The sequence below is a fragment of the Cylas formicarius genome, unplaced genomic scaffold (genome assembly GCF_029955315.1).
Source record: "Cylas formicarius isolate icCylForm1 unplaced genomic scaffold, icCylForm1.1 PGA_scaffold_6__28_contigs__length_40554024, whole genome shotgun sequence".
Lineage (NCBI taxonomy): Eukaryota > Metazoa > Arthropoda > Insecta > Coleoptera > Brentidae > Cylas > Cylas formicarius.
The window spans coordinates 34558524-34574669 of NW_026844347.1; the positions used below are offsets into that span (position 1 = coordinate 34558524).

The 16146-nt window shown below is 34.4% G+C and overlaps 1 protein-coding gene across 1 annotated transcript in view; it reads right to left on the minus strand.

The window, feature by feature from the left end:
• The window catches only part of LOC132703158 (dopamine receptor 1), a 296590-nt gene that overhangs the window by 75007 nt on the left and 205437 nt on the right, over positions 1-16146 (minus strand). The window contains exon 3 of the mRNA XM_060672285.1: positions 12853-12931. Within this exon, the coding sequence (XP_060528268.1) occupies positions 12853-12931 (79 nt within the window). The remainder of the gene's footprint in view (positions 1-12852; positions 12932-16146) is intronic.

Below are 16146 nucleotides of genomic sequence, written 5' to 3' on the forward strand. Positions count from 1 at the left end.
TATCGCACGAGGTCACAGGTAAGGTCCGTCTACAATATTGAATATTTTAAGAAGGAATCGAAAGAATTTTGTACGAAGATCCAGCCAACGGTACAAGAGATGTACTACAGCAACTGATTCTTGATACTTAATTAAACATAAAAATGCACATTGATGACGCATTTCAAAAATGACATTAGATTTGGGGCAAAAACAGTCACAAAGAGGCATTTCAAAGACCAACCAAACCACAAAGTTCTTCGATTAGGATTTGCACGTTCCATGGAGTATAAAGTATTGAAAAGTATTTTCTACGCTCATGAGACTAGAATCCAATGATGGCAGCCAGATGGATGAAAAAACGTCTACAGAAGGGAAGAGCGATTATGCAAGCTGCAATCTCATAAAGGCCGTTAATTTTGGAGGTCGTAGTATAATACTTTACAGTGATATTAGTTGGGAGGGACGAACTGAACTCGTAAAAGTGATTGGAGGAATTGCTAGTGATTTATTCAAGATGCGTATAACACTAGCCCGCTTGCAGCTCATTAATTAGCCTTTCTGGGGTGTGATTAAAATGCTTTTGTTCAGGTATTTAAACCTATTTGATCGTCAAACGATACATTTGAATGTCTCATTTTGTTAATCTCCGTGGCTTCCAATAAATCTAACTTTGTACTTTTTGACGTCAAAAATGTGTTTTTCTGTGTTTAAGTTGGCATTACTGTTCAAGATGGCGACCGATTTAACAGCTGTCAATTGATTTATTCTCAGTTTGGTTTGACAATTCATCATGAATAGACTCACGCCTGAACAACGCTTGCAAATGGGCCCAAAACGAGATTGCCGTTGTTCCCGATTTTCATAAGCGAATTTTGTTTAGCGATGAAGCGCACTTCTGGTCGAATGGCTACGTCAACAAACAAAACTGCCGCATTTGGAGCGAAGCTAATCCTCAAGTGTATGTCGTAACACCGTTACATCCAGAAAAACTGACTGTTTGATGCGCTTTATGGGCTGGTGGAATCATTGGTCCGTGCTTCTTCAAAAACGATGATGGCCAGAACGTTACAGTCAATGGTGATCGGTACAGAGCTATGATTACTAACTCTTTCATTTCTGAATTGAATAACCATGATGTCCAGGAGATGTGGTTTCAACAAGACGGCGCAACATGTCACACAGCTGGTGCCACAATCGATTTATTGAAAGACACGTTTGGTGACCGCCTAGTTTCACGTTTTGGACCCGTGAATTGGCCTCCAAGATCTTGTGATTTAACACCACTAGACTACTTTCTGTAGTCATTGGTCTATGCGGATAACCCACAAACGCTTGACCATTTGGAAGACAACATTCGCCGTGTTATTACCGATATACGGCCACAAATGTTGGAAAGTCATCGGAAATTGGACTATATCCGCGCCAGCCGTGGCGGTCATATGCCAGAAATCATATTTAAAACGTAATGCCACAAGATTATCTTTCGGGTAAATAAAATTCATTTCAATCGAATAATCCATCGTTGTTTTATTGCAACTTAAAGGTCTATACATCGAAAAAAAACACCCCTTAGAATCCAGACTATTGTTTTTAAACGCTCTTTTATGTTCATTAGACACCTGATTTTCGAGATTTTATTGTTTTTTAAAATTTCCCTATCGTGTTGTTAGTTTTGACAAATGCTTTGAAACTTTTTCACTGGGTTCTCCTATGTATGTAATTGTTTTAAATTGTTCGTATAGGTTTCGGATAAATAGAGTTTACTGTTGTCTGGATTTGTTTTTTATTTATAATTTTATCGATAATTGACGGATTGTAGCCGTCGTTCAGTGCAATTTGTTTATTGAAATTAAGTTCTTTGTTGTAATTTTTCACTCTCAATAGTGAATTTTATACGATTATGTAATGAGTTAATGTAATTTAAAAAAAAAATCAAATGTATGTCCGTTCCAACAATTAATCTGTTTCCGAGTGAGGGTGAAATCTACTAAATCTATCACATCCATAGGTGGAATACTGAAATGAAAAAGAATTTTTTATTGCAAATTTTGGTTTAAAATATTTGTGGAACTTTAACATATTTACTAATTTTGTTGAGAGTTCAACTGCTGGAGCCGTTACATAAGACACGACTGGTCTAAAGGGCATATCTTGTTTTTATAACTTGAACTAAAGAATATAATTTCGGCGGTTGTGGATTTATAATTATTAAAAAATAATTGTCTTTGTCACTAAATAGTGTGGAGTTAGTAATTGCTTTCTTAACTTATCTTTGATACAACTCGGTAGGATCGTGTTCTGGTTTAAGAAAATTGGAAATATTCCGGCACATCGATAGCTACGACTCTCTTCCCTTTATCTGCACGTGTAAATATTATGTTATTTTCAGAAGCTTTGTTTTTGATAGGTTTTACTAGTGAGAAATTTCTTGGTGTTTGTTATCTATTAATTGAGAGTCTATTATATTCGATACTGTATTGTTTAAATTAGAATCGTTAATGTCTTTAATTGCTCATTCACAGTGGATCCCTAAACAGTCTAATTCTCTATTAATGTTCGAGTGCTGTAAGTTAAAGCTGAAACCTTTTTCCAGAAATTCAACTTCATTTTTAGAAAATGTTGTGTCTGTTAAATTTATGAACCTGTTGTAAAATTGGTGGTCGTATACTTTGCAATAACTGGCTTGTTGCTTGAATTTTTAGTTCTTATTTATAGGTGAAAGCCACCTCAGTTCAATTTCTTATTGAAATTCAAATATTGGAAAAAACATCTCTCCGTTTTATTTTGTCGGTGCTGTTTCCTTCCCAAGCGATTTTATTAACTCGTTAAGACTTTAAGATAACATCCGTCACATTAAATTATGGTAGACGTTTTATTACTTCATTCGTTGAACCGAACTTCTATTCGGTTGCTATTCGGTTTCGTAATTGCAAATTCGCAGCAATATCACAAGCGTGCGTATTCTCCGTTCGGCAAACCACCCGCAGCGCGGAATGGAAAATAACTAGCTAAACGGATTTTCATTTTATTAACCTGCGACCGAAGTCACTCTCTGGAAACTTGTGACCGCTGGGCTGGGCATTTAATTGCGTTCGCGCTTACAGGATGTTTTTTAATAACATTTATAAAACTTCTGAATTCTGCGTTGGTTGTTGTTCAATCGAAGTTGCTGATGTTTCGCCAATAATTTGGCTTCTTCAGAGCTTAAAAGAAACTGATTCGATTTTTATATATTGTTTGAAGCGGGCGGAGCTAAACGAGAAACATAAACACCGTCTCGGATTACGTATTCCCATATTGGTGACAAGTAAAGAACCGGTTGCTTATAGATTTCTATAGATTCTCGAATTTTTCGTCGGAAGAAGAATTGATCATATGCAAGTATTCTGTTCGGCAACTGCTGATGACCTTATATGTCTTAGTCTTAAGGCCATTTCATGTCTTTTGAGCCTAGTTGGTATTTTTCGTCCGGTCCCTCCAATGCATGTGCATGGAATGCTGTAAACTCCTGGCATCTCAAATGGAATTTTGTCTTTGACAGATCGAAGATGTTGAGAGTTTTTTGGAAAAATGGTAAATCTGGTTTTGACTTTATATTTCTTTTGATATGTTTTGAATGTAAGAAAAGTGGCAAGTATGTAGTTGCTTTCGGGCTCATTGTCTTTGGGGGGTTATTCTGGAGATATCTCTATTGTGGAAATTGTAACAAGAGAGTTGATTACCGATGATTGTTGGGCAGGATGGTGATGTGACAATGCATTAAGGTGTCGGTCTGTGTGCGTAGATATTCTGTAAACAGAATGATTCAATGTTAGGTCTGATTTTCTATTGATAAGAATATCTAAAAATGGGAGATTATTATTAGTTTACTAGTTGAAAATTTTCAAAGAAACTTCAACAGGCTACTGTCGAATTTGCTGATGTTTCTCTGAAGACACCAGAATGATTGGGAAAACGTCCGCAAGTTCTGTTCATTGACAACCGACGCAGCTGAACTTCATTGCACAATCAAAACGGCCACGTGCCAAAACAAAAGCTAACGAAACCCTTAAAATATCATTCATTGTCGTCCGATTTCGCTACTCCTTAATTTTTCAGCAGACAACGAAAAGTTTTCATCTGCTCCGTCGGATGTTACTTTTTAATACAACCACAAAATTGTATCTTGCTGTTGTGTGTATTCCGTCTAACACGAATGTGCACTTAAGACCTGCCGCTGCACCCTGCAGACACGACGCAACTGTTAAAATGTAAAGTTGAAAACAGAGATAACAGCTGCTACCCCAGCCTCTAGCATTCGAGATTCCTAAGCGAGATTAAACCACATTGAAAACAATTTCGCTATGTGCGAAGTTTTTGATTATTTTTTTCAACATGCCTGACATTAGTCTGTTATGAATAAATAGATACATAAATGACAAATGGTAAATTTGGTATTAATAGATAAATCAATTACCAGTTTTGCAGTTCAAAACATAGATACTCTTTAGAATAGTCAACAACTTCTGGTATTTTGTGAGAAGAAATCATAAAGAGCTGTCGACCTAAAATTGAACTTTGTGAAACACCAGCGTTAAGGATCATAGGACACGATAATCAATATAATTCTTTGGTATCTGTAGGCAAGATAGATGTAACACACATTAAAGAATGAGTTACTGCATCAAATGATTTTTAGTAGTCTGCTAATACTAGAGCTGTAAAATTAGTTTTTCAGCTTGCCGAATGATGTATGTCAAGTTGAAAAGAACAGTTTCGCAAGTGGAATTTCTTTGAAACCCATTTTGATACATAGAGAAGATTTACGAATGATCGAAGTTGTTGGCTTAAAATCCCTTCTAATACTTTAAAAAGAATACACAAAATACGAATAGGTCGGAGATCCTTAAACTCATGTAACTTGCTCGATTTTGGTCCAAACTTTGTTCTAATAAATAAGTAACGTCTAATTACAATTCTCTAATATTATTTTTGTTTTTTCAGTTTTGGTGAAGTAAAGGCGATATTTGATAAAATGTATGAAATCATATAGAAAACACAAAAATCGTAGCCATTGTGTTTGGTGATGCTGGATAATTTATATTAAAATATAGTGAAGTTTTAGGGTTTTACATTTTCTCCATCAAAGTGGCGCCTTTTTTTCTTTGCTTTACTTGTTTTCTGTGTGTTGGTCTGTTGAAAAAATAGTTGAGTGACATTTTTCACTATTAATGAAACACTTGGGTTGTAAGTATTACAAACTCTTGTTATCTGCTCGATTTTGGTCCAAACTTTGTTCTAATAAATAAGTAATGTGGAAGTTTCTTTGAAAAATTAAGTAATGTGCAATTACAATTCTCTAATACTATTTTTTTGCAGTTTTGGTGACGTAAAAATCATGTTTGATAAAAATGTATGGGATCGTATAGGAAACACAAAATTCGTAGCCATTGTGTTTGGTGATGCTGGATTATTAAAATTAAAGCGTAGCAAACGTAAAATTGGTTTTAGGGCTTTACATTTTCTCTATCAAAATGTCTCCTTTTTTTCTTTGCTTCACTTGTTTTCTGAGTTTTGATCTGTTGAAAAAGTAGTTGAGTGACATTTTTCACTATTAATGAAAAAATTGGGTTGTAAGCATTACAAACTCTTGTAACTTGCTCGATTATGGTCCAAACCTTGTTCTAATAAACAAGTAAAGTGTAATTACAATTCTCTAAAACTTTTTTTTGCAGTTTTGGTGACGCAATATAATAACGTTTAATAAAAATGTATGAGACCGTAAAGGAAACGCAAAATTCATAGCCATTGTGTTTGGTGTTCCGGATAATTGAAATTAAAAGTAAAATTAGTTTTAGGAGTTTACATTTTCTTCATGAAAATGTCTGTTTTTCTTTTTTGCTTTACTTGTTATCTGTTGAAAAAGTAGTTGTGTGACATTTGTCACTATTAACGAAATATTAGGGCTGTAAGTATTATAAACTGTACTAAGCTGTAGGTTTCTCAAAAAATAGGAAAAAATGGTCCAGGCTCAACGCTCATTTTATACAAATTTATTAACCCCGTTACTCCTTGTATAGAGCGGTTGATATGTATTCAGAGGAGAAACGGGGGACTCTATATTAAACTGCGAATTGATTTATTAGATTTATTGGAGAAATTGGAAAAAAGACATATATATCGGTAAAAAGTGTGAAATCCCGGACTTTTATAAACGGGCTCGACGTGATCAAATTTCAAATATCTGTGTTTAGATTTTTATCCGGGCCAAAAGTAAGGCCCGTATTTGTATTCCCGTCTCGAGCTCGCTCTGTTTATATTTCACCATCGGTTTCGCGAATCCAAACTTTTTTTGCGCGCTTCCATTATTTTGTCGGAAAATCCGCTTTTCACTTTTCTTTTATTTAATTTTTAACGACGTCTACCTTAGACATTTCTATTTTGGATCACGCGAGTAAGACGAGAAAGTACGTCGGAGTCGTTAGTCAAAAAATCAGGAGAAAAATTTGGTTCATTTAATGCTTTTTATTTGAATCTTTCGCAAATCATGGTTATTGCAAAATCCAAACTTTTTAATGATATGTAGGCCGGAAATTCTACAGGATGTTTCAAAATTCGGGTATCTTCTTCACTTAATATTATTTCCAAAATAGTCTTCGTAATAAAGATGATGACCAATATTTCAATATTTCATATTGCATATCGTTGAATTAGTGTTTTAGTGGTCAATCTAGACATTGCATTTGCATTTGAAAGAAACGAGAAAACTGGTGATACGCGAAGTATGGCAACATTGAAAAATTTTTTTCCTTTAAAAATGCAATTTGCGAAATAAATAAAGACAAGAGTATCTTTTTTTATACGCAAAGAGAATTTGAAACATAATTGAAATAGCTTAAATAAATAAGTTTAACTATCACACCAATAAGAAGATGGACGTCAATAATTCGGAAATATTGCCTTTAAACCCCATGCTCTTATATCGTGGAACCCCTATTTTAATGGTATATCTAAATCAGCATTAATATACAGGGTGTTCCATTTGAAATTAAAATGTTAGTAGTGGCCACGGCGAAATAATCTATAAATATAATAAATGAAGTCCAAATTAACCCAAGCAACTTTGTGTTTAATCTCTTCTGTTTCCTGAGATAAGGTAGTGGTGCCTCACAAACGGGTCACCAGCTTGCACATTGCAGCTACACGTATTATATCGTAATACTAGAATGTTACGATACAATTAAGCGACTATGACGATGGCAGAAGAGACAAGCATATCAACCCCAATCCTCGACGTCCGATGCCCCCCTAAATGAACGCGAGTAAACACTCTTACGTAATCCGAGCATACGCCGTACGAATTTTAATATTCCCATCGCGAAGTCCATCCCTTAAATAAATATTTGCTCCGCTTTGTCTTTAATTAAGTTTAGCGCTGCAAACATTAACTAAGATTCGACGGTGCACTATCACTATAGCGATGTCTGCGTTACGAAAATACCAGTCACTGCTACGATAAGTTCGTTGTTTATAAACCATTATCACACCACATCTCTTCCTAATAATATACTAGAAATTTCAGAAATATACTGTGCATCCATTAGTTTGTAAGCATTTTAAGGACTTGGGTGTTAAAGTTTAAAAAACTCACAGTTCAATTCGGTCCCATTTAAAACTCAAATTATATTCGATAATGAAAAATATTTAACGCACTAAGCCCTAAATCACAAAATTTACTGAATCACTAAATCACTAAACCACTGGATCACATTTTGAATCAAAATAATATACGCGCTCCTCACTAAACTCGAGATTTCGATAACGGTGCATCGTACAGCGTAGCCGTTGGTACAGATATAATCAGAATCGAAAAAAAAATGTTTTTATTTTTTGTCTGTCCGTTCTCCGTTCTCTGTTCCAGGGTTTTTCGACGATAACATCCGAACGGTCCATCTTATTTTTTCGATTTTCGACTGTGTTTTGGACGTTGCTATGGAACGCGATAAGTGTCCGAAATTTGAAGCTATCGACTTCATATCGTCTCCTATTGAAATTGAGAGGGTTGGGGGGCCGGAATTATTAAAAAAAAAAATAAAAATCGCGTTTGCAAGGGTCTAAGAAAAAATTCATTTTTCCAAAAACCGTTAATGCAACCAAAAAAAATTCTTGGACGAGAAGACACACAAAATTTGGCTCCATAAACTTTTATTCTTCATAATTTTTCAAGAATGTACAGAGTGGGCCGCATATTCAATAAAACTGAAAAATGGGTCGCCTTAATATTGGAAATTGGATATAACTAAAAGACTGTATCTCAGATGTTTGTTTCTTTTACATTGCGATATTGCTCGGTTTTCACCTATTGTACAGGGTGTTCGCGATATTCCGTGCGATATAAAAAATGCGTTAAATGTCCTAAATTTGCAGATATAAACTTCAAAATTTGGCAGAGAATTAAAAGTCAGTGCCCACATTTAAACAGTAGAATTTGGGGGCAATCAAATTTCACCAAGTATTTTTTAAAAAAATTTGATTTTTTTTTTGGTTATTTTGATTTCCAGAAAAACATGTATTTTTCCATTACCATTCACCCTAATGGCAAAATTATTTAACTAGCAAACGGGGAAGATACAGTGCCATAACATTTATTTCAGTAAATTATTAACCACAATTTAAAAATCGTAAAAAATAGGGCTGATTGCTCATCAAGAGCTATAGTTTTTGTATTTGCGGTTTTCGTCAATTACACACGCTGCTCGAGATCTTTGAAAATAACTATTCCGGAGGCTCAGCAAAGACGCGATGACGTCATTGATTATTACGATGCGCTGCATGGTTTCAGAAAAAACTTATTTTCTCGAAAACCATTGAATATTTTGGAAAAATTCTTGGACCAAGAATATTGGAAGATTCAGAGCTATAACCTGTATTTCCGAATTTTTTCAAATATGTACAGGGTATGTCGATTATAGGTAAAAAAATCGAAAATACCATGAAAATTGCCGTTTTCGTGGATAAATAATTAGTCGTAAATGTAAAACTATAAAATATGAGATTTGCTTTAAACACAATATAAATATATTGCGATTTTGCGAATGTTTCATAGTGGTCCACAGGAGCACGATAGAAAAACTATCACAAGAAACCGTGAAACGACTTCCTTTTGAAATACTACGCCATGCGCTGAAATCGAATTTTTCGAAAGTATACGCGCTTGACAACGTACAGCGTCGCCATTGCTGCAGATGGAATCAGAGTCGAAAAAAAAAACGTTTTTACTTTTTGTCTGTTCCCTGTTCCATGTTCTCTATTTTCTGTTCTCTGCCGCCCCCAGAAAAATTGGTTTGAGTAAACAGACTACGAAACTTTGTATTTAATGTTTTTACCTATTGTACAGGATGTTCGTGATATTCTGTGCAGTATTAAAAAACGTAATAGGTGCCCTAAATTTGCAGCTACCGACTTCAAATTTTACAGAGAAGTCGAAATATAGACCCACATTTAAAACCTCGAAGTTGGGTGCGATCAAATACCGCAAAGTATTGTTTAAAAATTTTTGAAATTTTGTTTTGCGTTATTTTGGTTTCCAGTGAAAAATTCTTATCTTTAAAGTTATTAACCTAGGCGCGATGACGTCATTTACTATTACGGCGTACTGTATTTTTTCAGAAAACAAGTATTTTCTCGAAAACCATTTAATCTAATAAAAAAATTCAGGGTTAGAACCTCTATTTCAAACATTGAATTATATGCAGGATGTGTCGTTTATGTTCAAAAAATCTAAAATTTCCGTTTTTGTGAGCAGTATCATTAACTGGGTCGAGAGAAAGTTTCAGCATTCGTCATACAGGGTGCGGCAGATATGTGAAAAAATATAATTTCAAATGGCAATTACCAGTAATTTTTTTTATATTTACCAAAGTTTGCTAGTTGCCTTGCATGATTAAAATACTTTTGCTTTTATTTGTCTATTAAGCCCAAGATTTACTCGAAAAAAAAATAGTCAGTATCATCTGAAAATCAACAAATCATATCTTCCGACAAGACTTTTATGTAAAAATAATTACTAAAAGTCCTCAAGAGGGGAACACTTAGGACAATTCTCTCATTGTATGAACTTTTGTTTCAATATTTTACCGGATACAATGCAGGAAAGCAAATAACGAAAAAGTAAGTCTCCTTCTCATCTTGTGAGTACTGTTTTTCCTCAAGATAACCGTTGCATTAAACTACGGTAGAGGTTTTATTACTTCATTCGCTGAACCGAATTTAAAGAGCTTTAAACTTTTATGCAATTCGGTTTCGCAATTGCAAATTCGCAGCAATATCACACACGTGGGTATATTCCGTTCGGCAAACCACCTGCTGCGCGAAATTGAAAATAACTAGCTAAACGGATTTTCATTTTATTAACCTACTGCCGAGTCACCGTCTGCAAACTAGTGACCGCAGGGCTGGGCGTTTAATTGCGTTCACGATTACAGGGTGTTTTCTAATCTCGCTTATATTAAGCAATTAGGCGAAAATGTTGTTTAATCTGCTCAGTTGAAGAATTTGATGCAACTATACCTTGTTTCTTAATGCGAGCGAGCAATAACATGTAAATTTTCAAAAACGGTGGTACAGCCTATAGATCCAGGGTCGCCAAACCTCTTGAATGTGTTGAGCTACTTTGTTAATTTTGGAATAAACAGTGAGCTACCCACACGGAAGCCACGTAACGCAACGTAAATGAAATAATCCATTTTACTATTTAAGTTTACAAAGTACAAAGGTACTAATAATTAACTAATAACAAAATAACTAATATTACTAGTACATACTTGTTCATAGCTACAATCCTACCCACCAAAGGAATCTGTTTGAAAATTAAACGCAAACTTTTAACCAGCGATAACGGCATGTGACGTAAGATTTAAGAATAGTTAATAATAACAACAAAAAAGTAACGCACTATCATGAACATAAACATTGAGAAATAAAAAAGTACGTTCAATGAGAAGGCTGACACTCAGACTCATCAATAATTCTTTTTATGTTTGCAGTGTAATTTGATACAGGCATTCGAATGCAATGATCTGTAAGTCGATTACGATATTTGTTCTTAATAAACTTCGTATTGGAAAAAGAAGATTCACACAAATAGGTTGAACTGAATAATGCGTTCACTTTCAAGGCATATTTGTCTTTACATACAATAGACCAGGTACATTTGGTAGTTGAGATTAACGATTTTAAGGCCAAATCGTTTTGAAACTCAATTACTTCCATTTCCGTTGCAGCGATGTCTTCGGCAAAGTTCTGCATAACACAAGTTGGATATCAATTTCCATAAACGGTGAAACAACAAACTGCGCCATTTCGTTAAAATCCTTAAAACGATTTTTAATCATTTTTTTAATCCTTCAGTTTAGAAACTATTTCTACATGATATTTGCTGTCATAGGGTTCTAAGGATTTTGAGATATCTTTTATGAAAGAATAGGAAAATGCTTGCATGCTGGCATCGCTGTTAATTAGGTTTTGCTCCCAAAACTCCAGTTTTTTGATAAATGCTTTTACATCAGAAATCATTTCCATTAGTTCTTTGCCTCTCCCCTGAAGCTGTAAATTAAGTTGGTTTAATTTCTCTGTAATGTCCACGAGAAAACCAGAATCTATAAGCCAGACTGAATTTTCTAGTTCCGGAGTCGGTTCATTGCGTTGGTTAAAAAATTGAACTATGTCAGATAGGACATCATTAAAATGTCTCAGCACTCGTCCTCTACTTAACCATCGGACTTCAGAGTGAAGGAGTAGGTCCTCGTATTGACACTCAACTTCATCAGCCAAGGTTTTGAATCATTTTCTTTGTAACACTTGAGCTCTAATGTTGTTTACAATTTTTACCACCAGTTTCAAAACGTTGTTTAGTTTCAGGAAATTTCCACATAATGCTTGCTGATGGATGATGCAGTGGTAACAGAGAAATTGCGGAAAACTTCAAACATCTTTCCGACCTAGCGCCACCAGACAATTATCACAACCCACCATCGCTGGAGCGCCATCGGTTGTCAAACCTACCATTTTCGATATTGGAATTTTCTTTGAAGAAATAATATTTTTTAAATGAGAAAACAACTCCTGTCCATTTGTGTGTGCTTTCAGTGGAATAAACTTCAAAAAATCTTCTTTAATCGTAAAATCATTTAAAACCATCCTAACATAGTATAGGTTATGTAAAGTTCAGATAAATTACAATGGTACTTTCCCGAATTTTTAAGACATACACATCTCGAATCCATCTCAAATTAGGGTCACACTAATTTTCATTAAATAGAAAGACGAGTTTGAAAGAAAGTAATGTGACAGCGCGAAATGTCATGTTATCAGCTTTTCACATTCTTCTATTTCAATTCCTTCATCGTCCCTCATTTTAAAACTGGTGCCATGCCATGCTACAAACCCTTTTACTTGCGCCCATCTCAATGCAATTACCTGGCATTATCCATGATTATAAAAGAAACAAGGATGACTTAGTCCTCAAAAATATTCATGAGTGTTAGACATTATTGTGTACAAGGTAAGTAAGTTAAACGAGTGTCTAATGAAAGTCTTTTCATCCTCATTTATTGCTGTTCCTTTCTTTCCTGTACTACTGATAGAGCTCCATTTATCCTCGTGGCTCGTGGACAAGACGGTATATTGTTACTGTCCAACTTCACAGTTCCCTTTTTTATCCCATTGTTCTCTTCATTTCATATGCTTTTATTTTCGTTATCGGCGTCGATAAGGTAAATAATAAAGATAAGATAATTTACACATCTGTACTTGGTGTGAAAGCTGACGGTAAATATAAAAATAAATAAACAAATAAATAAAACAAAATTCCAAGCTTAATTGAATACTAACCCACTAGGAGGATGGACATCATCGTCACCGTATCCTTGTCCGATAGATCTCTTTCCACGTATGTGTCATTGCTGATGATCTGAAACAAATTACATTACTATTATATCGTCTTCCCTGGGTAGAATAAGTGCTTAATAAATCAAACACAAATTTGTGCAACGTTTTCTGAAATCGAGAGCATATTTTAAAGGGCGATTCAATTCTATTATTTAAGTTGTGTCTTTTTAATTTACACCATAACGCTTCTATGAAAATTGTTGAACAAAAAATCATTGTAAAAAAAAATAAATAAATTTATGTTTACTTATTTATATTTGTTAATTAATTACTAATTTGACTACTTAATAATATTCCAAACTAAAACCATTGAATAGTACATAAATATTAATTTTGACGCTCTTAATCCCATTTTTTTGTTCAGTTCTAATAACATCTAACATTTAATGAAACAATTTTGCAGTTCACTTTTCTCAAACATTTTTTACATAGGATATTGCTTAATGATGTTAACACTGAAGGAAATATTTCTTGGATTCTTTAAGAAACAAACTTCATCGTATATATGTCACAAGTTTGTAAGATGCAGAGATACGGGAAAAATTATTTCAAAAAATTAATAAATTCATAGTATTCAACACTTTTTTTAGTTCTAGTAGTGGCGACGGTTTTTTAACTTTAAATGACAACTAATATTCCTGTCCTTTAATGAAATAAGTTTGAAGTTAACCTTTATCAAACATTTTTTACAAAAATTTTTCTTTTAGGTAGACATCATTTTTTTTTATTTCTTCCAGTGACGTCTAAATTAATAGTACCCCTCCGATAGTTTCTTTTGGTAGTCATGCATAAAAGTCACCATTTCCGTTTTTGTTGTTGTTGATTAACATATTTAAGTTAAGTTTACTAAAGTTAAGCTAAGATACAAATTGAGTTAACTTAAAATGCAGTTTCATTTCATTTCAATTATTAGCATGTTTATGAATTTAGCCTAAAACCAGAGCTTTCGAAAATCTTACCAATAACAAATTTTTTAATAGATAGAAAAATAGTTACTAATCGGTATCACTTTTTTTATTAAATACTTTTAAGTAAATAACTATAGTTATTATATATAAATAGCGGAGAGTGAGGCACGACGGCCAGAATCTGCGCCAAAATTTGGGTAAATTTAGTTAAAGTTAGTCAAAAATAAATCGACTTGGTTAAAAGCCTCAAAAAATTATAACAAGCTTAAGTAAGTCGTTTGCTCGTATTAAGATGGTCTGATCAGGTTTGAGGTTAGGGACAAGATGTTTTGTGGAGGTGTTCTACTAAACGTAGAGTAGACACTTAAGAGTGTAAGAGCTTGGCTGCATAATAATTTTGATCTAATATCTTCTCTCTGTTTGCGGTTTGTGATTATTCTAATTACCCTACGTTGTAGGCCAAAGACTCTTGCTGTGCCGGGGGCCTTGCCCCAGTTTGCCAGACCATAAGGCAAGTGGAAGCCAATGAGAGCATGAAATGCTGTCAATCTACAGGCTACGCATTGGAATATTTTTTTTTTACATTTTTTTAGCCACTTAGTCTGTGTGGTGACGCCAATTCAGTTTACGGTCAAAATGAATTTCCAAGAATTTTGCGCTTTGTCCATTATTTACTTCGTTGATTTGACTTTGAGGAAAGATTAAGGGTTCACCTATTTTTTTAAACCATGCCTTAGCTTTTGTTTTTTCGAAAGTATCTGCGCTCTCGTATAAAAATTTTATATCTCGGTAAGTCCTATGGGATCGCCGTTGGTACAGAAATGATCACCGTCGAAAAAAAAATTTTTTTTTATCTGTCCGTTCTCCGTTCTCTGTTCTCGTCTTTTTAATAAATTTCGAACCTTTGAAGCTACAAAATTGAAATTTGTTCCTTTTGAACCCTTTACAAGGCAGATAAGCTTAGAAGAAATGGCCCTGATCCGACGCCGGTATCTATCTTTATTTCGCGATTTTCTACTGTTTTTTGGATCTTGCTATGAAACACGATAAGTGTCCGAAATTTGAAGCAATCGACTTCATATTTAGCACATATAGCAGCTGTGCTTCATGACAGAACCTATTGAAAATGGGGGGCCTGGGGTGTCGCTAAGTATTTAAAAAAAAATAAAAATCGCGTGTGCAAGGGTCTATAAAGCAGACCATTTTTCAAAAACGGTTTACAAGACCGAAATAAGTCTTGAACGACAGGACGCAGAGGAAACAACGCCATAAACTTTTATTCTTGACAATTTTTCAAAAATATACAGAATTTCAAAAAAACTGAAAAATGGGCCCCCTTATTATTGAAAATTGGCAATAATTTCAAATCTGTGTTTTGGATGCCAGTTTTTTTTATATGACGATATAGCCCATATAGACAGCTTAAACTTTTGTATTTACGGTTTTTAAGTATTGCACAGGATGTTCGCGATGTTCCATGCAATATTAAAAAAGCATAATAAGTACTCCAAATTTGCAGCTGCCGACTTGAGACTTGGGACAGAAGTAGAAGTCTAGACCCGCATTTAGACTCTTTACACTGGAAGCAATAAAATAACGCGATTTTTTTTTTGTGGTTATTTTGGCATCCAGAAAAACATCTTTTCCTCCAAAGCAATTCATCCGATCTGAAAAATTTTACATCCGCAATACGTGGGAGACCCGGCGCTATAACTTTTGTTTCATACATTTTTTCGATTATACACAAGGTGTTTTAATTATGGTTTTGAAGATGAATTATTGGCGATAAATAAAAACTTTTAAAGATGCGATAATTTGATACGAACCGTATCGTAAACTGTGTCGAGAGAGAGTTTAAGGTTTCGTCTATAATACAGGGGGCGCGAGATATTTGAAAAAATATCATTTTAAATGGCAATTGCCAGTATAAATTTTAATATTTACTGAAGTTTGGCGTAACTTTGAAGTTCGACGAGATATGAAGGCCACTTTATACAGTTTGTATTCACAATAAAATAAAATCGATTTTGCGAAAGTTCCATAGTGGTCCGCAGGAGCACGATAGAAAAATAATGCGTCCCTCTAGGACAAGAATAAGCGAAGCGCCTTCTTTTTAAAATAAAAAGCTGATTGGCGCTACTTGCGACGAACTTGCCCCGCCCAGCAATGATTTTTCGAAAGCAATTTTGTTAATTCAGAGATACCTTCAGCAGGTATGCCAAAACTAACCAAAACTAACTGCAGGTATAATTTTTTTTATTTATTAAGAAAGCAGTGTCGTCCGCATTCAGCTTCAGCCAACCATTCAAGGGATTCGGGAAGGCTGTTG